The sequence below is a fragment of the Herpailurus yagouaroundi genome, unplaced genomic scaffold (genome assembly GCF_014898765.1).
Source record: "Herpailurus yagouaroundi ecotype Mexico unplaced genomic scaffold, PumYag 28, whole genome shotgun sequence".
In the NCBI taxonomy this organism is placed as follows: domain Eukaryota; kingdom Metazoa; phylum Chordata; class Mammalia; order Carnivora; family Felidae; genus Herpailurus; species Herpailurus yagouaroundi.
In genome coordinates, this window is record NW_024412376.1 from 86,099,403 (window position 1) to 86,122,133 (window position 22,731).

At 36.2% G+C, this 22,731-nt stretch overlaps 1 protein-coding gene across 1 annotated transcript in view; it reads left to right on the forward strand.

Annotated features, from left to right (window-relative positions):
- The window catches only part of STPG2 (sperm tail PG-rich repeat containing 2), a 554,759-nt gene that overhangs the window by 117,469 nt on the left and 414,559 nt on the right, over positions 1–22,731 (forward strand). The window contains exon 6 of the mRNA XM_040487853.1: positions 12,385–12,492. Within this exon, the coding sequence (XP_040343787.1) occupies positions 12,385–12,492 (108 nt within the window). The remainder of the gene's footprint in view (positions 1–12,384; positions 12,493–22,731) is intronic.

Genomic DNA, 22,731 nt, shown 5'->3' on the forward strand with positions numbered 1-22,731 from the left:
TTTCTATGTATTATTCATTAAGTGTTATTGTTTCTTTTACCTTTAAAATGAGGAATTCGGGTTTGCAAAGAGCAGGAAGAATATACTCAATAATAAGTAACTATTCAGAAGTTCATGTTGCATTGCACTGTAGTAAATGTTAAGGAACTCTGAATATTTACATGGCACTAATTTACTAAAATAGGCATTATAAATCTTGACTACTACCAGATAATCCATCATATAAGATATAGTAATTATGGGAAAACTATATAATCTATTTGTATATGTTTTCTCTTGGTCAAAGATACTTGAGCACGACACTCTTACATAATTGTTGGTCATTGTGTAATATTTTTCAGGATAGCCACACTTAGTCATCTTTACTCTAGTTTAGAACTTGGCAGGATAGCTTCAGATTTACCATATTTTGGTAAACACCAAACACCAGTGTTGATAGGAACTATTATTTCAGCAGATATATTAAGGAATCTAAGTAGCTTTTCATCAGCCTTGCTCAATTTCATGTTGGAATAATTGAAACTGCATAAAATAACCCCATCCTCCAAAGCAACAATATATAGTCAAACCTAGCAGCTTATATTTGAATTCTGCCTCTCCTGATATGCTTTTAGATATACATGGAAAAGCTATTTTGTTTTTATTTCTGTTACTGAACATATGGTAAGCTAACTAGTTTATGATTTATCCTACAATGTATTTCCTGTCACTTACTTAATTTTCTAATTTCAGTGATGTATAACCAAAGTGTTGTATCTGAGACTCAGTGACACTTATAGTGCTGTTATTGATTAATACAGTTACTTTTCAAATCTATTTTGTTCTCTTAGAATTTTTCATACCATGTTTATTTGATTTGGTTCTGTTTAATTTGTTCTTAAAAAAAAATCATACATGGGTGTTTGTTTCCTGACATCAGAAAGAAGGTATTATGCTGTCTAAATGAACCAAAATTTATGTTGCAGTTATGAAAATGGAAATAATAGACACATGTTCCTTTCTATACTCTCAAGTAAGAATTATATATTTCTCTGGCTAATCAGGCATTATAGTTAGTCACTTAAAGAGTTAACTATGTCTGGAACATACTTATTCAATATATTTAAATGAAGAGGCTATTTTCTTTTATTTATTTATTTAAAAAAATTTTTTTAACGTTTATTTATTTTTGAGACAGAGAGAGACAGAGCATGAACGGGGGAGGGTCAGACAGAGAGGGAGACACAGAATCTGAAACAGGCTCCAGGCTCTGAGCAGTCAGTACAGAGCCTGACGCGGGGCTCAAACTCACAAACCGCGAGATCGTGACCTGAGCCGAAGTCGGACGCTTAACCGACTGAGCCACCCAGGCGCCCCTATTTTCTTTTATTAAGAATGTAATGCTAAGTATAATTATATAGCAAAAATGATTTTGATATAAGCATACTGAAAATATTTTAAGTTGCAAACTTTCACTTTAAGTTGCTTATAAATTTGTTTCTCCTTATTATATTGTGTCAAAAATAGAAAAAGGAAGCAGAATGTAATCTTGTTTTTAGGAATTAGAATAGATACATTTAATTAGCTTTGGAAAATGGGGTAATCATCAATCTTGTCAAAATATTTAGTCTAGTTATTAGCTGAAGAATATGGTAAGTGAAAAATTATCAGAATGAAGTCTGAAGATTAGAATGATTCATTAATTCATATACACCATTAAAAAAGATTAATGGTATTAAGAATATAATATAAAATTAATATAAAACAATAACAAATGATATAAAATATATAATATAAAAGAATCACAAATATTACATAATATTCTTTGCCCTTTCTTTATACAATGTTCCCAGAAGCCACATTTAGTTTCATGGCTTCAGGTACCACATCTAAGTACTGATCATTTCCAAATATACAGATTGCTTCCAGTATGTATTTACACCCTGAACTCTGCACTGAGCTCTAGTCTTCCATGAATTACTGTATGTATGACATCTCTACCTTGAAGTTTTATAACAACAAGAAAACTAACATTTCAATATTGAACTTGTCTTTCTTCCAGTCCTGCTCTGGCTTCTGTTTTCTCTATTGGACAAGTGCCTACAGTTATTAGCCTGGACTGTGTTGCATGGCCCCATTATCTGGCAGAAGGCTGTGGAAAGGGAGGTTGGAAATTGGGATTGTGGTAGCAACCAATAAGATCTGTCTCAAGTACATAGAAACTCTGTTGCTTTTGGAATTAATTTAATTTCTTTGTGACAGTTTCTGTATCTGTGAATTGAAATAATGCTGGGCAAATAGTAGGTGCTTAGTAAATATTAGTAACATTTCTGTAATTTCTTTCTGCATAACCAGTCACCCTAAAATGTAGTGTCTTAAAATAATAACAATATAACAACAAAAACAATTTATTTTTCATGATTACACTAATAGTGACACATAGGGTTTGAGTGCTAAAGACTTAGGGCCCAAAATGACAGTGCTTAAAGGTGCAGTCCACTGCAGGAAAAAAATACAAATATCAACAACTTTAAAGTAAGAATATTCTTCATAGTTAAAGGCTACAAGGGTTCCAGAGAAGTCAAGAGTGAGCTCTAATTGTCTTCCTTCTCTAATGCCGTATCAGGACATGCATTATGAACACATTCATGAACAGCTCAGAATCTGGGAGCCCAAAACAGAACCTTTCCACAGTTTCTTATACTCTGTTGGCCACATGGGATATTTTGCTGCATAACCAGTACCAATAGTAAAGCCCTCCAGGAGTCTCACCAAGGCCAGGGGCAAATCATCAATCTCACTGCTATTAATAAACAATGCTAACAAGCTGGTACAAACCACTCTGAAACTTATGGGAGCCATAATTGCAAAGCAAGACTATTAGTCAGTAGTTTCATATCTTTACCAAAGATCAGTGCCTTGTAGATAATTTAACAAAACAACTCACACTAATTCCAGGTCTACTGGAATTAACCTTCACAAGTACAATGATTCTCTGGTTTTGCTGGACTCAATTGCCTCATTTTTCTAATCCATATGGTATCAGCTGGGATCACTTATCTGGCTGCATTCCAGAATAAATAAAACAGGGCATGTTACTAAATAATAGGTTAATAAATATTTTTCAATCATTGTTTTCAATCATTTTTGTCATGATGTCTGCAATATTGCATTTTTGTAATATTTCTTGGGGGAAAAAAAAGAGGGGCTTGTAGTTACTCAGACCTTAGTTTCGTTTGTGTCCCTACTGGTTGTATTTAAAGCTAAGTTATTTAATCTGTCTGGATCTCATTTTCCCTATTGGGAAAACTTGAATCATGTCTATCTTACAGGATATTTAAGGATTAGAGGTAACTCAGGAATATATTGGAATAGGAATATATTGGAATACAGCATAGGAATATATATATATAGGAATATAACACAGGAATATAGCGCCTGCCACACAGTGGTGCTCAGTAAACATAGGGAATTAAAGTTTCTTCATTTTTTTTGTAAGAAGGATCAAAGATAGGGAGAGCTAAAAGCATTAAGAAAATATTGATTGCAGAAGTGAGAGTTTTATAGACTAAGAAAAGCCTCTAAACTAATAAAACCTTTTTGTGATACCTAGATGGATGCTAGTAAAAAGACATTCAATCCCCCTACCCCACACACCTTTTCTGCAATGTCATGGCATTATAGCAAGGGTATCGGATATGTGATGATAAAACTTTAGAATGAGGCCATTTTCAAAATGGAAGAACAAGCAACAATTAAATTACATATGAAACTATAGTGTATAGAAACAAATGAAAATATTTAAAAACACTTTTTATGTTTATTTTTGAGAGAGAGAGAGAGAAAGGAAGAGAGAGAGAGAGAATGAGTGGGGAAGGGCAGAGAGAGAGGAGACACAAAATCCAAAGCAGCCTCCAGGCTCTGAGTTGTCAGCGCAGAGCCTGATGTGGGGCTTGAACTCACAAACTGCGAGATCATGACCTGAGCTGAAGTTGAACACTCAACCGACTAAGCCACCCAGGCTCCCTGAAACAAAGAAAATCTTAAAAATAGAGTTCTCTCTGGATCTTAATGCACCAAAGCTCATTTGGTAATCATAATATTGTCAGTTTGAGTATTTTTTATTTTGAGTTCTATACTGGAATAATCAGTTTAAGTCCATGACATAAGTTCAGACACTACATGCATGCTACTATGTTCTGTGCAAATATCAGAGATCTTACAAACTATCTTCTGTATTTCAAAGAGAGATGCAGAAAAGTCAAAAGTTATGGATGGTATTCATCCATCTGTAGTTCCATCTATTCAATTAATATTATTGAACTATTAGGTGTCAAATATTGTAAAGCTAACTTTTTCCTTCTAAGAATTACCATCACCACAACGCTTAGACTTGGCTGGTACCAGTGTTATATTTTCTGCTACATTTCTGGCTTCATGAAATCCTTTATATTTTTAGTTTTTGTGGAATGGGACAGACAGACTTCTGGTTGAACAAGATAGATTGAATCCATGCTTATATCTTAGCTTCCTCTTGTGGTAGCATCCCCTCCCTAAGGAGAAAAACAAAAATAAAAACAAAAACAAAAGAAAAGCCTCAAGGCAACCTGGCTAAACATGTACGTAACAACATCCCTCATGACCTTGTGACATGAGACCACTTAATCAGACTTCATGTTTGTGGGTTACCATATATAGGAGACAAAAAAAAGATACAAAAAACTACACCCCATGGCGTTCGGGGCATGGTTCTTCGGGTATAAACCCAGCTGAGTGGTGCCGGCACAAATAAAGTTGCTTCCTGGAAAGAAAATCCTCGGTGTCACCGTCTGTGTGTGAGAATCCTGCTACATTCCCTCTACTAGTTTGGTAGGACTGTTATAACTGAGTACCACAGACTGGGAGGCTTAAACAGAAGAAATTTATTTTCTCACAGTTCTGGGGGCTAGAAGTGTAAAATCAGGGTGTTGTCAGTGACTTCTTCTGAGATCTCTGCCCTTGGCTTGTAAATAGCTATTTTGTCTTTGCATCTTCACGTGATCTTTCCACTGTGCACAGTCATGTCTATATTCAAAATTCCTTTTCTTATGAAGATACCAGTCATATAAGATTAGGGCCAACCCTAAAAACCTTATCTTAACTTATTATATATTTAAAGTCCTTATCTCCAAATACAGTTATATTCTGAAGTACTGGGTGTTAAGACTTCAACATATGAATTTTGGAGGGACAACAGTTTAGCCCATAATACTCCCAAAGCGCCATTAAATTAATAAGTAAAAGAATTATGAAAGGTGCAATACTACAAACACAAAAAGAATGAGAGAAGAGATGATAATAGATAAAAGATATGTTCAGTTTTCAAAAATGTAAGGTGGATGGGCAAATGGTAAATGTAAAAGTTGATGGGTAAATGTAAAATGGTAGAATGGAGGAAGCTACTATGTAAATACCTTCAGAGAGGAATGCCACCAAGAAAGCCAGTTTACCTTATAGTACCTTCAAAAAGCCCAGGAATATCAATTACATTGGAAGGTGGCAGGTGGGACTAAAAACAGCAGGATTGGTGATAATCTGGATACAAAGCACAATCTCCTATAGCTGGACAACTTTCTCACCCCCACTGCAGGAGAAGATGTGAGGTCTGTTGGTGGAGAAATCAAATGAGAGAGCCTCTGGATTTAGGGATATTGAGATAAAAGAGGAAAGGTGTGAGATGATGTAACAAAAATGGAGGGTATTTCTAGACTCCAGATAAAAAGAATGAAAGCTCCTTGGAGAAATGTTTGATTCCAGGTTTGGGGCAGGAATTGTATCTGAAGAACCTAAAGCATATTGTTATAACAGAAAGCAGTGGGGGCTATGATGGATTACCCAGGGTCATATCAAAAGGACTCAGGGGCTCATTTAAACAGGTTCCCACCAACCGAATATAGGATGACTTCAGTCTCAACGAGCAATACAACTCCAATGAGTTAAGATAATTCAAATCTTTTTTTTTTTTATTTTTTTTAAATTCTTATTTATTTTTGAGACAGAGAGAGACAGAGCATGAACGGGGGAGGGTCAGAGAGAGGGAGACACAGAATCCGAAACAGGCTCCAGGCTCCGAGCTGTCAGCACAGAGCCCGACGCGGGGCTCGAACTCACGGAGTGCGAGATCGTGACCTGAGCCGAAGTCGGCCACTCAACCGACTGAGCCACCCAGGCGCCCCAATTCAAATCTTTTTAAATCCATGAGTTTAAAATTAGAATTTTAAAAACTCATTATTATTTGAAGATGCAAGAGTCTAACTTGGTATTTTGAAACTGGTAAGTAGAAGGAAAGAAAAAAAAAAAACAACCAAGCATTTATCTTGCTTTTCCTATATGAACTGTATCTTAGGGTAACTAAATAATTCATGAGAGAAGTCTCTTTTTATAGAAGTATTTCAGGTAATAAATAAGAAGGAATTATAGAATTATATTATCATTTTACAATTCCTACTGAATGACTAGATCTAGTCAGTTATCATTAATGGCTGCTAACATTGTAGAATAGATAGAATCAGTTATAATATGTGCCTCCTGGTGGAAGTATACAGGGCTACCAATGAAGTAATCTTGAAAAAATATTGAATTCGAATCTGATCAAGCCCTTACAACAAACTGCCAGTTTACAGGAAGTACAAGGGACAGGAGACACATAGATAGTCAAGAAAATACAAACTGTGGGGAATTCTCAGAAATTGGACAAAAACTTAGCTTTTTCACCAAATAAATTGAAAGAGAATAAAATAAAGTGATGGAGAAGAACCTATAGATTATAAGATGATAAGAGACTTAAAAACATTGGCCCCTTGTAAGTGTGGACTTTAATTGGGTTATGATTAAGACAAACAAAATTATTTTTATTATTGTTCACATAAATTTGAGGCAGTCACAAAAATTAGAACTCTGAATAAATAAAGAATCAAATAATTGTTTTAAGTTGGAAAAATGGTTTTGTGTTTATGTTAAAACGAGTCCCTTATCTTTTAGAAATACATGCTGAAGTATATGTTGATAACATTATATTTTGCATTCTCCTCTACAACATTGGAGTTAGAATTGGGGAAGCTGATAGGATTAAGAAACAAATTTGGACATGAGTTGAGAATTATTGACCCTGGGTGAAGGGTATGTAGGAGTTTTTTCAACTGTGCTTTATGTTTTTTTGCATGTTTTTAATTTTGCATAGTTATAAGTAAGACAAGAAGAAAATGGAGGGTTTAAGTGGAAGTTTATATGCAGAATGCGAGAGAGGTCCAGGTACCATTCCCACACTCCCAAATTGTCATCAGACTGGAGAAAAGACTGATATTTGGGGACCCACTAATGAATTATGATTCCATCACAGCATAATGAAGTCCAATAGCTTTCAAGGCAAATCTATCCACATATGAATTTTTTAATCAACTCTTTTAGTGGCTCACTCTTAAATCTGAATGGGGAGCAAGGGATCACCAGACATTTGAGGAAATCCTCCAATGCAAAACACAAGGACAAACAAAAATGCAACATCAATAAAACTCCAAGGAAACAGACAATAAAGAAAGCAGAACTATAAATAAAATTATAATTAATATCCTTGGAAATATGGAGGATAATGCAAGCATGAACAAAGATTTAGAGAATTAGCGAACTTGAGAATTAAAAATATGACTGCAGAAGTTAAAATTATAGAATACGAGCTGAAAGAAATACCTGGTTACCTGGTCTTACTGTAGTCCTTAATTTACATGAAGGTGCTCTGAAACTCTAGGAAACAGTGGTGGTTACAGAACCATTGGAAAGTGATTGTACTTGGATGAGGCCTACCAATGTGATTTTTAAACTGATTTAGGTCTCCATTCTGGCTGCACATTAGAATCAAATAGATAAACATAGGGGAAGGGAAGGAAAAATAAGATAAAAACAGAGAGGAGGCAACCAGAAGAGACTCTTAAATACAGAGAACAAACTGAGGGTTGCTGGAGGAGTGTTGGGTGGGGATATGGACTAATGGGTGATGGGCATTGAGGAGGGCATTTGTGATAAATCAATCACTAAGTTCTACTCTTGAAACCATTATTACACTATATGTTAGATAACTTGGATTTAAATAAAGTTAAAAAAGAACATAGGATTCAAGAAAGATTCAAAAAGATTCAAGAAAGATTCAAAATTTAGATTTTAGAAAGATTTAATGGACATTAGAGATTTAGGGTCATTTGTTGTTTTTAATAAAAATCCTTATGTAAGTTGATTTTGCTTATAACAACAACAACAACAAATAAAGTAAAATTTCTGGAGAGACAAGATAAAAATAATTCTGTGAAAGCAGAGTCCCAGATTCCCCAAGTCTCTGTAGTAGATGTAGGAGTTGTGTAAAACCATAGAAATAGAGATTTACTTGCAGGGGAAACAAAACAAAACAAAAATAAGACAAAACAAACAAACAAACAAACAAATGAACCAGAAAGCTTTAAATTAAAAAAAAAAAAAAAAAAACGTCTGGGTCTCATTTCGATTGTCTTTAATTTGAATAAAGTGGACTGAGTCGTTGCTATTTTTATAAATCCCCCAAAAGATCATCTTGTGCAGCCTAGTTTTAGAGCCATTAACCTAGTGTGAGCTTCTCAAAAGTAGACCCCATGCTTCATTTATTACTATATACCAGTGCTTTGCACATAGTAAACATTTAATGTTTAAAAAAATTTTTTTAATGTTTATTTATTTTTGAAAGAGACAGTGTGAGTGGGGGAGAGGCAGAGAGAGATGGTGACTCAGAATCTGAAACAGGCTCCAGGCTCTGAGCTGTCAGCACAGAGCCCAACATGGGGCTCGAACTCATGAACCACGAGGTCATGACCTGATCCAAAGTTGGACACTTAACTGACTGAGCAACCCAGGCGCCCCTAAACTTTTAGTATTTTTATTAAAAGAATACTCATCTCTGATGGTGACTCCCAAGGTAAAGGAGTAAAGGTAGAACCGTATGGTTTCTCCCTGTCCCCCTAATCCCTGCATGCCATCTGATCAAATGGATGATTATACTTTATTTAAAAGAAGAGGCCCATTTTTATTAGGTTACACATGAAAAGATGCCATAAACAACCTGCCTTAATAATCTTTAGCTTCCATTTCCAAGGCAGAATACTCCTTAGATCTAGGACTTCTCCCTTGGGATGTATGTGTTTAGCAGAAGATGCTGTAATCCCCTTTTGGACAGAGCTGTGGTCTTTATTGTACATGAGGATCATCTGTGAGGCTTGTTAGAAGTGTGGATTCCTCTACTCAGTGAGATTCTGCTCACTAGACCTCAGATGAGACACTGGGGTGAAGGGAACTATGTATTTAATAGGTTGATACTAATGTGGGTAGTCTGTTGATAGCATTTTTAAAAAGCAGGATAAATATTACAGCATTTTCAGCCAGTGCCTAGGGTTTGGTCTTCTCAAAGTCTTTTCACCTTTATATTGTCATAAACGGAGGCTTGTCCTGAGTGGCCAGTGTCTCATAGTCCTCTATTTAAAAATTTTTTTTAATTGTCCTAAGCCTTTTTAGAAGCAAGAGCTAATTTTACTACTATATCTTATTTTCATGAAATAAAGTTCAGTAACATTAGGAACTTTATGAAAAAACAGTAAAAAAGGAAAAAGATATTCACTGAAGAGGTCAAGATTTCATTTCTGCTTTTATGCAAAATAAACCCAAGACTAAGTATATTCATTTATCTCATTATTCACACTTAGTCTTTTCCCTGTGATCCATAGTAATGAGCACTTACACAATGTTTATAACAGTAGGAAGGTAATCCCAATTTGTCAGTAGCTGATTATTTTATACTAAGCCTGCCTATATGTAGAAGATGGATATAGCATAATGGTAAAATTTAAGAAAATAGGTTAATATGGTATATTTCAAGTTATGTTCTCTATATTTCTATATTTGATATGTATCTCATAGGTTTGTATAAACAGAATTATGTAGACGTTTTTTTTAATTCTAAACTTAACTTCCTAGAAGTTTGTAGATTTAAAAACAATCTTATTCCAGGGGCGCCTGGGTGGCGCAGTCGGTTAGGCGTCCGACTTCAGCCAGGTCACGATCTCGCGGTCCGTGAGTTCGAGCCCCGCGTCAGGCTCTGGGCTGATGGCTCAGAGCCTGGAGCCTGTTTCTGATTCTGTGTCTCCCTCTCTCTCTGCCCCTCCCCCGTTCATGCTCTGTCTCTCTCTGTCCCCAAAATAAATAAACGTTGAAAAAAAAATTAAAAAAAAAAAACAAAAAACAATCTTATTCCATAGCCAAAGTGCATCTTTTCTAGCAGCCACCAAATAATGGCATAGACTTGTTCATTTGAGACAAGATAACATGGACCTTCATATACATTTTTAGATTCAAACTTATTAATAAGAATAGGTACTTGTGTATAAGAATTTATCCTCAATAAAAATTTCCCAGGTGTTACTGTTATTATTTAATATGTAGGCTTTAAGATATTTTACTATGGTTAGAACTAGCTATTGCTCTAATTTGGAGTCACATTATTTCCCAGAGGAACCTATCTCCAAATCCATTATATGATCAGTGAAAATGTAGGATTCAATGCATACATTTATCCTTTCATCCATTCTTCGGGCAAATATTAACTGAGCACCTACTATGCTCCACATAGTCTTCTGTACTCTAAAGATACAGGAGCAAACAAAACAAAAAATAACTGCCCTCTTGGAGCTTACAATATAGCAGAAAATTGTATTTTGGATAGTAAAACATGATAAGGCTAAAAAATAGGAAAGGGGGTAGGAGTTACTTAGGGGAGGCAATTAAATTGAGATTGGGTGGCCTAGAAATGACTCATTGAGAAGGTAACATTGAATAGTGTTATTATTGAAATGAAGGAGTGAGCCCTGGAGTTATCTAGGAGAACATCTCAAACAGAGTGCAAAGGTCCTGAGATCTTATTGATAAACAGAGTAAATGGAAATGAGAAATAGGGTGCCTGGGTGGTTCAGTTGGTTAAGTGCCTGACTCTTGATTTCAGCTCAAGTCATGATCTCACAGTTTGTGGGACTGAGCACCAGGTGGGTCTCTGTGATGACAGTATGGAGCCTGCTTGTGATTCTCTTCTTCTGTCTCTGCTTCTCCCCTGCTTGTGCTTGATTTCTCCCTCTCTCTGTCAAAATAAATACAATGAAACAAAAAAAAAAAAAAAAAAAAAAAAAAGGGAAATGGGAAAGTAATAGGAGATTAGGTTAGAGTGCTGATAGTGAGTCTGGGGGGTGAAATTCATATCATATTAAGACCTTGATTTTTGCTCAACATGAGATTGGAAGCCACTGGATGGATTCAGGAAGAGGAGTGGTACAGTATGACTCAGGACCTTACTGGATCCATCACTAGCTGCCATGTTGAGAAATAGACTGAAGGAGGATAAGGGTGGAAGCAGGGGGGAAGTTAGGAAGATTTCACAATAATCCAGGTAAGAGATGGAGGGTTGGATCAGAGTGATGTCTTTGGAGATGGAGAGAAGTGGGGTTGATTTTAGACATATAATGATAGAGATGACAGGATTTCCTGATAGAGTTTTATTATATATCCAAGTATGTAATTCATAAATTAAGGAATAATTCTTTACATTGTAAAAAAGTAGAGGAGGTATATATGAAACAGAAGATTTGAAACTTTTTAATAGTATGAAAAGTATTGTATAAGATTACTAAAATCTTTGATGATTAATATATACTACTTTTTGATATATATTTAAATAACACTTGTATATATTTTATAAATATATATAGTACTGTGTTTAAATTCTTGATATATATATATATATATCTCAAGTTAAATGTGTTTAAGATAATAGAAAAGTCAGTATGAGTATTTGCTGAATTAAGTTTTATCTATTATAAAGTATCTGGCTAAAACTTAATTTCTTACGTTTTCTAACATTTGTATTTGAAATAAAATATATCCTGAAGCTTATTTGTTGGAAACAAGGTAGTTTATTGATTAATAGAAACTTGAAAATATAGTAAAAATATTTTCTTAGATAAGATTTGGTTGTATACTTTTAAATAGAAGAAATATAGAAACCACCTTTATTCATTGTAATTTTTAATTATGTGAAGTAGATAATTTTTTTCTGAGCTCTATCAGTAGAGGGCAGCAAAGTTTCAAGTAGTATGTTTTCAGGTTCCCAGGGAACTTTGCTAAGGAAAATTTTTTGTTGTTTCTCTTAAGTTTGTTCTGGCTTGCCTTTTAATGAAGTGCTTTAGTAATTTCGTGTAGGAATTTGCTTAAAAACCCTGTAACTTTGGTTCATATATTTAGCCAACTGTTCCCTTAGGTACTATAGATGCTTTCTTAATGAGAACATGTATTTTTTCTTTTGTAATTTAGGGAGTACCGGGGCCTGGAAAATATGACATTAAAAGTCAGTTTCAGAAGACTCAAAGTATGATACCAAGCGTAAATGATGCATCACCTGCTTTTCTTTCTCAGTCCCAGGTAATGTTCTACAGTCATTTTCATACATAGAGCATAATAGATACAAGTGAAGCCAGAAAGAAATCTGATGGTGTTTTGGGAGATTATAAAAAGAAAAGTTAGAGATGCCTGGGTAGCTGAGGCAGTTAAGTGTCCGACTCTTGATTTTGGCTCAGGTCATGATCTCATGGTTTGTGGGATCAAGCCCGCATTGGGATTCATGCTGACAGTGACAGCATGGAGCCTGCTTGATTTTCTCTCTCTCTTTCTCTCTCTGCTTCTCTCCCCCCCACCTCTCTGTGTCTTTCTCAAAAATAAATAAATAAAACTTTAAAAAATTATATTAAAGAGGACTTTTTGGGAGTGCTATAATGATTTCAGGAGTAGATACCAGTGATTCATCTCCTACATATAACACCCAGTACTCATCCCAACAAGTATCCTCCTTAATGCCCCTTGCCCATTTAGCCCATCCCCTTCACAAAACCCCTCTAGCAACCCTCCGTTTGTTCTCTGTATTTAACAGTCTCTTATGTTTTGTCTCCCTCCCTGTTTTTATATTAATTTTTCTTCTTTCCCTTATATTCATCTGTTTTGTATCTTAAATTCCACATATGAGTGAGGTTACGTGATATTTGTCTTTCTCTAATTGGCTAACTTGCTTAGCATAATACACTCTTATTCCATCCACATTGTTGCAAATAGCAAGATTTCATTCTTTTTGATTGCTGAGTAGTATTCCATTGTATATATATACCACATATTCTTTATCCATTCATCTGTCAATGGACATTTGGGCCCTTTCCATACTTTGGCTATTGTTGATAGCTCTGCTATAAGCATTGAGGTACATGTGCCCCTTTGAAACAGAACTCCTGTATCCTTAATATAAATACCTAGTAGTGCAATTGCTGGGTCGAAGGGTAGTTATATTTTTAATTTTTTGAAGAACCCCCATACTGTTTTTTAGAGTGGATGCACCAGTTTGCATTCCCACAAGCAGTGCAAAAGAGATCCTCTTTCTCTTCATCCTCGCCAACATCTGTTGTTGCCTGAGTTGTTCATGTTAGCCATTCTGACAGGTGTGAGGTGGTATCTCATTATGGTTTTGATTTGTGTTTGCTTGATGATGAATGATGTTGAGCATATTTTCATGTGTCTGTTAGTCATCGGATGTCTTCTTTGGAAAACTGTCTATTCATGTCTCTTGCCCATTTCTTCACTGGATTATTTGCTTTTTGGGTGTTGAGTTTGATAAGTTCTTTATAGATTTTGGATGCTGACCCTTTATCTCATATGTCATTTGCAAATATCTTCTCCCATTCTGTCAGTTGCCTTTTAGTTTTACTGATTGTTTCCTTCACTGTACAGAAGCTTTTTATCTCGATGAGGTCCCAATAATTCATTTTTGCTTTTGTTTCCCTTCCCTCTGGAGACATGTCAACTAAGAAGTTGCTGTGGCCCAGGTCAAAGAGGTTGTTACCTGTTTTCTCCTCTAGGACTTTGATGGCTTCCTGTCTTACAGTTAGGTCTTTCATCCATTTTGAGTTTATTTTTGTATATGGTATAAGAAAGTGGTCCAGGTTCATTCTTCTGCATGTCGCTGTCCAGTTTTCCCAGCACCACTTGCTGAAGAGACTGTCTTTATTCCATTGGATATTCTTTTCTGATTTGTCAAAGATTATTGGCCATATGTTCGTGGGGCCATTTCTGGGTTCTCTGCTCTGTTCCATTGATTTATGTGTCTGTTTTTCTGCCAATACCATACTGTCTTGATGATTACAGATTTGTAATACAACTTGAAGTCGGAATTGTAATGCCTTCAGCTTTGGTTTTCTTTTTCAGGATTGCTTTGGCTATTTTGGGATGTTTTCTGGTTCCATACAAATTTTAGAATTGTTTGTTCTGGCTCTGTGAAAAATGCTGGTGTTATTTTGATAGGCATTGCATTTAATATGTAGATTGCTTTAGGTAGTATCAACATTTTAACAATATTTGTTCTTCCAATCCATGAACATGGAATGTTTTTCCATTTTTTTGTGTCTTCTTCAATTTCTTTCATAAACTCTCTATAGTTTTTAGTGTATAGATTTTTCACCACTTTGGTTAAGTTTATTCCTGGGCATTTTATGTTTCTTGCTGCAGTTGTAAATGGGGTTGATTCCTTGATTTTTCTTTCTGCTGCTTCATTATTGGTGTATAGAAATGCAATGGATTTCTGTGCATTGACTTTATATCCTGTGACTTTGCTGAATTCATGGATCAGTTCTAGCAGTTTTTTGGTCAAATCTTTTGGGTTTTCCACATAGAGTACCCTGTGGTCTGTGAAGAGTGAAAGTTTGACCATCTCCTTGCTGATTTGGATGGCTTTTCTTTCTTTGTGTTGTCTGAATGCTGAGGCTAGGACTTCTAACACTATGCTGAATAACAGTGGTGAGAGTGGACATCCTTGTCATGTTCCTGACCTTAGGAGGAATGCTCTCAGTTTTTCCCCATTGAAGATAATATTAGTGGTGGGTATTTTTCTTGAGGATTTTATCAAGAAAGATGCTGTATTTTGTCAATTGCTTTCTCTGCATCTATTGAGAGGTTCATGTGGTTCTTATTCTTTCTTTTTAATGTGATGTATGATACTGATTGATTTGTGGATATTGAACCAGGCCTGCATCCCAGGAATAAATCCCACTTGATTGTGGTGAATACTTCTTTTACTGTATTGTTAGATTCAGTTTGCTAGTATCCTGGTGAGAATTTTTGCATCCATGTTCATCAGGGAAATTGGTCTATAGTTATTCTTTTCATTGTGATCTTTGTCTGCTTTTGGAATCAAGGTAATGCTGGACTCATAGCATGATTTTGGAAGTTTTCCTGCCATTTCTATTCTTTGGAACAGCTTCCAAAGAATAAGTATTAACTCTTCTTTAAATATTTTGTAGAATTCCCCTGGAAAGCCTTCTGGCCCTGGACTCTTGTTGAAAAATTTTTGATTATGATTATTAATTCAATTAATTTAATGGTTATAGATTTGTTCAAATTTTCTATGACTTCTTGTTTCAGTTTTGGTAGTTTATATGCTTCTAAGAATTTGTCCATTCTTCCAGATTGCCCAATTTATTGGCATATAACTTCTCATAATATTCTCTTATTATTGTTTGTATTTCTGCTCTCTAATCTTTATTATTTCCTGTCTTCTTCTGGTTTTGGGCTTTATTTGCTATTCTTTTTCTAGCTCTTTATGGTGTAAGGTCAGATTGTGTATCTGAGAAATTTCTTCCTTTTTAGGAAGGCCTGGATTGCTATATACTTCCCTCTTATTACCGTCTTTGCTGCATCCCAGTTGGGACTGTCATGTTTTCATTTTCATTGGCTTCCATGTACTTTTTAATTTACTCTTTAATTTCTTGGTTAACCCATTCATTTTTTTTAACCCATTCATTTTTTAGAAGGATGTTCTTTAATTTCCAAGTGTTCATGGCACTTCCAAAGTTTTTTTCTTGTGGTTGATTTTGAGTATCATAGTGCTGTGGTCTGAAGATATGCAAGGTATGATCTTGATCTTTTTGTACTTGTTGAGGGCTGATTTGTGTCCCAGTATGTGATCCACTGTGGAGAATGTTCCATGTGCACTTGAGAAGAATATGTATTCTGCTGCTTTAGGATGAAATGTTCTGAATATATCTGTTATGTCCATCCTGTCTAGTGTGTCATTCAAAGCCATTGTTTCCTTGTCGATTTTCTGTTTAGATGATCTGTCCATTGTTGTAAGTGGGGTGTTGAAGTCCCCTACTATTATGGTATTATTATCAATGAACATCTGTATGTTTGTGATCAATTGATTTATATATTGGGTTCCTTCATGTTGGGGGCATAAATATTTACAATTGTTAGATCTTCTTGGTGGATAGACCCCTTTGGTTGTGATATAATGCTCTTCTTCATCTCTTGTTACAGTCTTTATTTTAAAATCTAGACTCACTTCATGCTGATGTAGTTTCATTTCAGGATGAGGGAAGCTGAGAACTTCCATGCTACTCTGTCATCTTGGCCATTTGTCTCTAATTTTTTTTAATGCTTATTTATTTTTTGAGCGAGAGAGAGAGAGCAAGAAGGGAAGGGGAAGAGAGAGAGGGAGACACAGAATCTGAAGTAGGCTCCAGGCTCTGAGCTGCCAGCACAGAGCCTGAGGTGGGGCTTTGAACCCCCAAACCATGAGAAATGACCTGAAGTTGGACGTTTAACTGATTGAGCCACCCAGATGCCCCAAGAGACTCACTTTAGACCTAAAGACACCTACAGATTGAAAATGAGAGAATGAACCATTTATCATGCTAATGGATGTGAAAAAAACCAGAGTAGCCATATATATATCAGACAAACTAGATTTTAACCCGAAAACAGAGCAAGAGATGAAGAAGGGCACTATATCATAAAAAAAGGGTCTATCCAACAAGAAGACCTAACAAATCTAATTATTTATGCTTCCATGTGGAAGCAGCCAAATATATAAATCAATTAATAACAAACATAAATTCATCGATTACAATACAATAACAGTAGAGAACATTAACACCCCACTTACACCAATAGACAATTCATCTAAGCAGAAAATCAAGGAGGAAACAATGGCTTTGAATGACACACTGTACCCAATGGACTTGATAGATATATTCAGAATATTTCATCATAAAGCAGCAGAATACACATTTAGTTTGAGTGCACAAAGATATTCTGCAGAAAATATCACATATAGGGACAGATTCAGGTTTCAATATGCACAAAAAGATAGAGATCATAGTATGCATATTTTTCAACCACAAAGCTATGAAAAATGAAGTCAATCACAAGAAAAATAACTGTTAAAACAACAAATACATGGAGGTTAAACACTATCCTACTAAAGAATGAATGAGTTAATCGTGAAATTAAAGAGAAATACAAAATATATGGAAGCCAATGAAATTGAAAACGTGACAGTCCAAAACCTTTGGGATGCATCAAAATGATCATAAGAGGTAAGTATATAGCAATACAGGCTTATCTCAAGAAGTACAACCTCACAACCTCAAATACACAACATCACCTTATACCTAGAAAAGGTATAGAAAAGGAGCAACAAATGAAGCCTAAATCCAGCAAAAGGAGGGAAATAATAAAGATTAGAGCAGAAATAAATGATATAGAAACAAACAAACAAAAAACCCCCACCAGTTAACATATCAATGAAATTAGGAGATGGTTCTTTGAAGAATTAATAAAATTTATAAACACCTAGACAGACTTATCACAAAGAAATGAGAAAGGACCCAAATAAATAAAATCACAAATGAGAGAGGAGAGATCACAACTAACACCCACAGAAATACAAACAGTTATAAGAGAATATTATGAAAAATTATATGCCAACAAATTGAGCAATCTAGAAGAAATGGATAAATCTTAGAAACATATAACCTGCTGAAACTGAAACAGGGAGAAATAGAAAATTTGAACAGACCAATAACAAACACAAAAATTGAATCAGTAATCAAATATCTCCCAACAAACAAAAGTCCAGGGCTAGATGACTTCCCAGGTGAATTCTACCAAACATTAAAGAAGATTTAATACCTATTCTCAAATTATTCCAAAAAATATAAATAGAAGGAAAACTTCCAAACTCATTCTATGAGGCCAGCATTACCTTGATTCCAAAACCAGATAAAAACCTCACTAAAATGAAGAATTATAGGCCAACATCCTTGAGAAAATGGATGTAAAATTCTGAACAAGATACTGGGAAATAAATCCAACAGTATATTAAAAAAGTCATTTATGATCAAGTGGGGTTTACTCTGGGGCTGCAATGGTGGTTCAGTATTAACAAATTAATCAACATGATACACTGCATTAATTAAAAAAAGGGTAAGAACCATATGATCCTCTCAATAAATGCAGAAATAACATTTGACAGAATACAGTATCCATTCATGATAAAAACCCTCAACAAAGTAGGGATAGAGGGAACATACCTCAACATCATAAAGATAATATACAAAAGACCCATTGCTGATATCATCTTCATTGGGGAAAAACTGAGAGTTCCATGGTTATTCACATAGTACTGGAAGTTCTAGCATCAGCAATCAGACAACAAAAAGAAATAAAAGTTATCCAAATCAGCAAGAAAGAATTCAAACTTTCACTGTTTTCAGACAACATGATATTCTATATAGAAAACCTGACAGATTCCACCAAAAAATTGCTAGACCTGATACACGAAATCACTAATGTTGCAGGATAAAAAATCAACATACAGAAATCAGATGCATTTCTCTATACCAATGAGCAGCAGAAAGAGAAATCAATGAATAAGTCATATTTGCAGTTGCACCAAAATCATAAGATACTTTGGAATAAACCTAACCAAAGAGGTAAAAGATCTGTACTCTGAAAACTATAAAACACTTGTGAAACAAATTGACGAGGACACAAAAAAAATGAAAAAACATTCCATGCTCATGGATGAGAAGAACAAATACTGTGAAAATGTCTATACTAACCAAAGCAATCTATACATTTAATGCAATTCTTATCAAAATACTACCAACATTTTTCACAGAACTTGAACAAACAATCCTAAAATTTGTATGAAACCACAAAAAATCCTGAATACTCAAAGCAATCTTGAAAAAGAAAACCAAACTGGAGGTGTCACAATTTTGGACTTCAAGCTGTATTATAAAGGTGTAATTAGCAAGATAGTATGGTACTGGCACAAGAACAGACACATATATCAGTGGAACAGAATAGGAAACCCAGAAATGGACCCACAAGTATAAGGTCAACTAATCTTCGACAAAGCAGGGAAGAATGTCCAATGGAAAAAAGAGTCTCTTTAAGAAGTGGTGCTGGGAAAACTGGACAGCAACATGCAGAAGAATGAAACTGGACCTCACTCTTACACCATACACAGAAATAAATTCAGCTGGGGGGTGGGAGAGGGAGATGGTGCTTGCCAGCGCCTTTGTTCCCTGCCTAGCTGAGCTCTGTCTTACAGGGCTCAACACCTCTCCCTCCCAGTGTCCTCTCGCCCTCCTGCTCTCCAAGCAGAGCTGTTGACTTTTAACTTTCCAGATGTTAAGTTCCGCTGGCTGTCAGAACTCACTGAGTCCGGACCCTCCACTTTTGCAAGCCAGACTCAGGGACTCTGCCTTGCCAGGCAGGCTGCCCCTCCACCGCCCTGGCTCCCTCTTGCCAGTCTGTGTAGCGTGCACCACCTCTCTGACCTTCCTACACTATTCCGTGGGCCTCTTGTCTACACTTGGCTCTGGAGAGTCCATTCTACTAGTCTTCTGGCAGTTTTCTGGGTTATTTAGGCAGGTGTGGGTGGAATCTAAGTGATCAGCAGGACGAGGTGAGCCCAGCGCCCTCCTATGCTGCCATCTTCTCCCCCAAAGAGAAGCAGTACCCATCACCAAACTTGCTTGCACTGCACAAACACCCAACGCTGTGCTTCTGTGGATCCATCTCTCCGACTGGTCTGCCTCCCTCCCGGTGCTGCAGGGCCCCTCCCACAGGGGACCACCAATGGCAAAATGAACTAGGCCTGCCCCTCCCGCCCCTGTGCACCTTGCAGATCCACCCGGGGCCGATATACCAGATCCCATCGAAGCAGCACCACAAGCCTGGCAGTGTGCAAGTAATCCAGACGGGCCACACCACTCCACAGTGAGTCCTACCCTTGGGAGAGGGGAAGATAAGGTACACCCAGTCTGACTATGGCCTCAGCGGTGGGCTGGGGGCAGACATGGAGTCTGACTGAAGCCCCACCCACCAACACAAGTTACTCCAGACAGCACAGGGGGAGTGCCCTGCAGTTTGGCCACCCCAGGGACTATCCAAAATGACAAAATGGAAGAACTGTCCTCAAAAGAAACTCCAGGAAGTAGCCACAGCTAACGAATTGATCAAAAATGACTTAAGCAATATAATGGAACAAGAATCTAGAATAATAGTCATAAAATTAATCGCTGGGCTTGAAAAAAGTAGAGAGGACAGCAGAGAATCTATTGCTACAGAGATCAAGGGACTAAGAAATAGTCATGAGGAGCTAAAAAGTGCTAAAAATGAGGTGCAAAATAAAATGGAGGAGACCACAGCTCAGATTGAAGAGGCAGAGGAGAGAATAGGTGAATTAGAAGATTAAAATATGGAAAAAGAAGAAGCTGAGAAAAATATAAAAAAATCCAGGAGTATGAGGGGAGAAATAGACAACTAAGTGATGCAATCAAATGGAACAATATCCGTATAATAGGAATTCCAGAAGAGAAAGAGAGAGAGAAAGGGGCTGAAGGTGTACTTGAACAAATCATAGCTGAGAATTTCCCTGATCTGGGGAAGGAAAAAGGCATTGAAATCCAAGAGACACAAGAACTCCCTTCAGACGTAACTTGAATCGATCTTCTGCATGACATACCATAGTGAAACTGGCAAAATACAAGGATAAAGAGAAAATTCTGAAAGCAGCTAGGGATAAACATGCTCTAACCTATAAAGGGAGACCCATAAGAGTAGTGACAGACCTATCTACTGAAACTTGGCAGACTAGAAAGGAATGGCAGGAAATCTTCAATGTGATGAACACAAAAAATATGCAGCCGAGAATACTTTATCCAGCAAGTCTGTCATTCAGAATAGGAGAGATAAAGGTCTTCCCAAAAAAACAAAAACTGAAGGAATTCATCACCACTAAACCAGCCCTACAAGATATCCTAAGGGGGATTCTGTGAATGAAATTTTGCATGGACCACAAAGCACCAGAGACATCACTACAGACATGAAACCTACAGACATCACAATGACTCTAAACCCATATCATTCTATAATAACACTGAATGTAAATGGACTAAATGCTCCAACCAAAAGACATAGGGTATCAGAATGGATAAAAAAGCAAGACCCATCTATTTGCTGTCTACAGGAGACTCATTTTAGACCTGAGGACACCTTCAGATTGAAAGTGAGGGGATGGAGAACTACCTATCATGCTACTGGAGGTCAAAAGAAAGCTGGAGTAGCCATACTTATATCAGATAAACTAGACTTTAAATTAAAGGCTGTAACAAGAGATGAAGAAGGGCATTATATAATAATCACAGGGTCTATCCATCAGGAAGAGCTAACAATTATAAATGTCTATGTGCCAAATACGGGAGCCCCCAAATATATAAACAATTACTCATAAACATAAGCAACCTTATTGATAAGACTGTGGTAATTGCAGGGGACTTTAATACTCCACTTACAACAATGGATAGATCACCTAGACACAGGATCAATAAAGGAACAAGGGCCCTGAATAACACATTGGATCAGATGGACTTGACAGATATATTTAGAACTCTGCATCCCAAAGCAACAGAATATACTTTCTTCTCGAGTGCACATGGAACATTCTCCAAGATAGATCACATACTGGGTCACAAAACAGCCCTTCATAAGTATACAAGAATTGAGATCATACCATGCACACTTTCAGACCACAGTGCTATGAAACTTGAAATCAACCACAGGAAAAAGTCTGGAAAACCTCCAAAAGCATGGAGGTTAAAGAACACCCTACTAACGAATGAGTGGGTCAACCAGGCAATTAGAGAAGAAATTAAAAAAAATATGGAAACAAATGAAGATGAAAATACACCAATGCAAATGCTTTGGGATGCAGTGAAGTCAGTCCTGAGAGGAAAATACATTGCAGTCCAGGACTATCTCAAGAAACAAGAAAAATCCCAAATACAAAATCTAAGAGCACATCTAAAGGAAATAGAAGCTGAACAGCAAAGACACCCCAAATCCAGCAGAAGAAGAGAAATAATAAAAACAGAGCAGAAATAAACAATATAGAATCTAAAAAAACTATAGAGCATATCAATGAAACCAAGAGTTGGTTTTTTGAAAAAATAAGCGAAATTGATAAACCTCCAGCCAGGCTTCTCAAAAAGAAAAGGGAGATGACCCAAATAGATAAAATCATGAATGAAAATGTACTTATTACAACCAATCCCTCAGAAATACAAGCAATTATCGAGGAATACTATGAAAGATTATATGCCAACAAACTGGACAACCTGGAAGAAATGAACAAATTCCTAAACACCCACACACTTCCAAAACTCAAACAGGAGGAAGTGTAAAGCTTTAACAGACCCATAACCAGCAAAGAAACTGAATCAGTTATCAAAAATCTCCCAACAAATAAGAGTCCAGGACCAGATGGCTTCC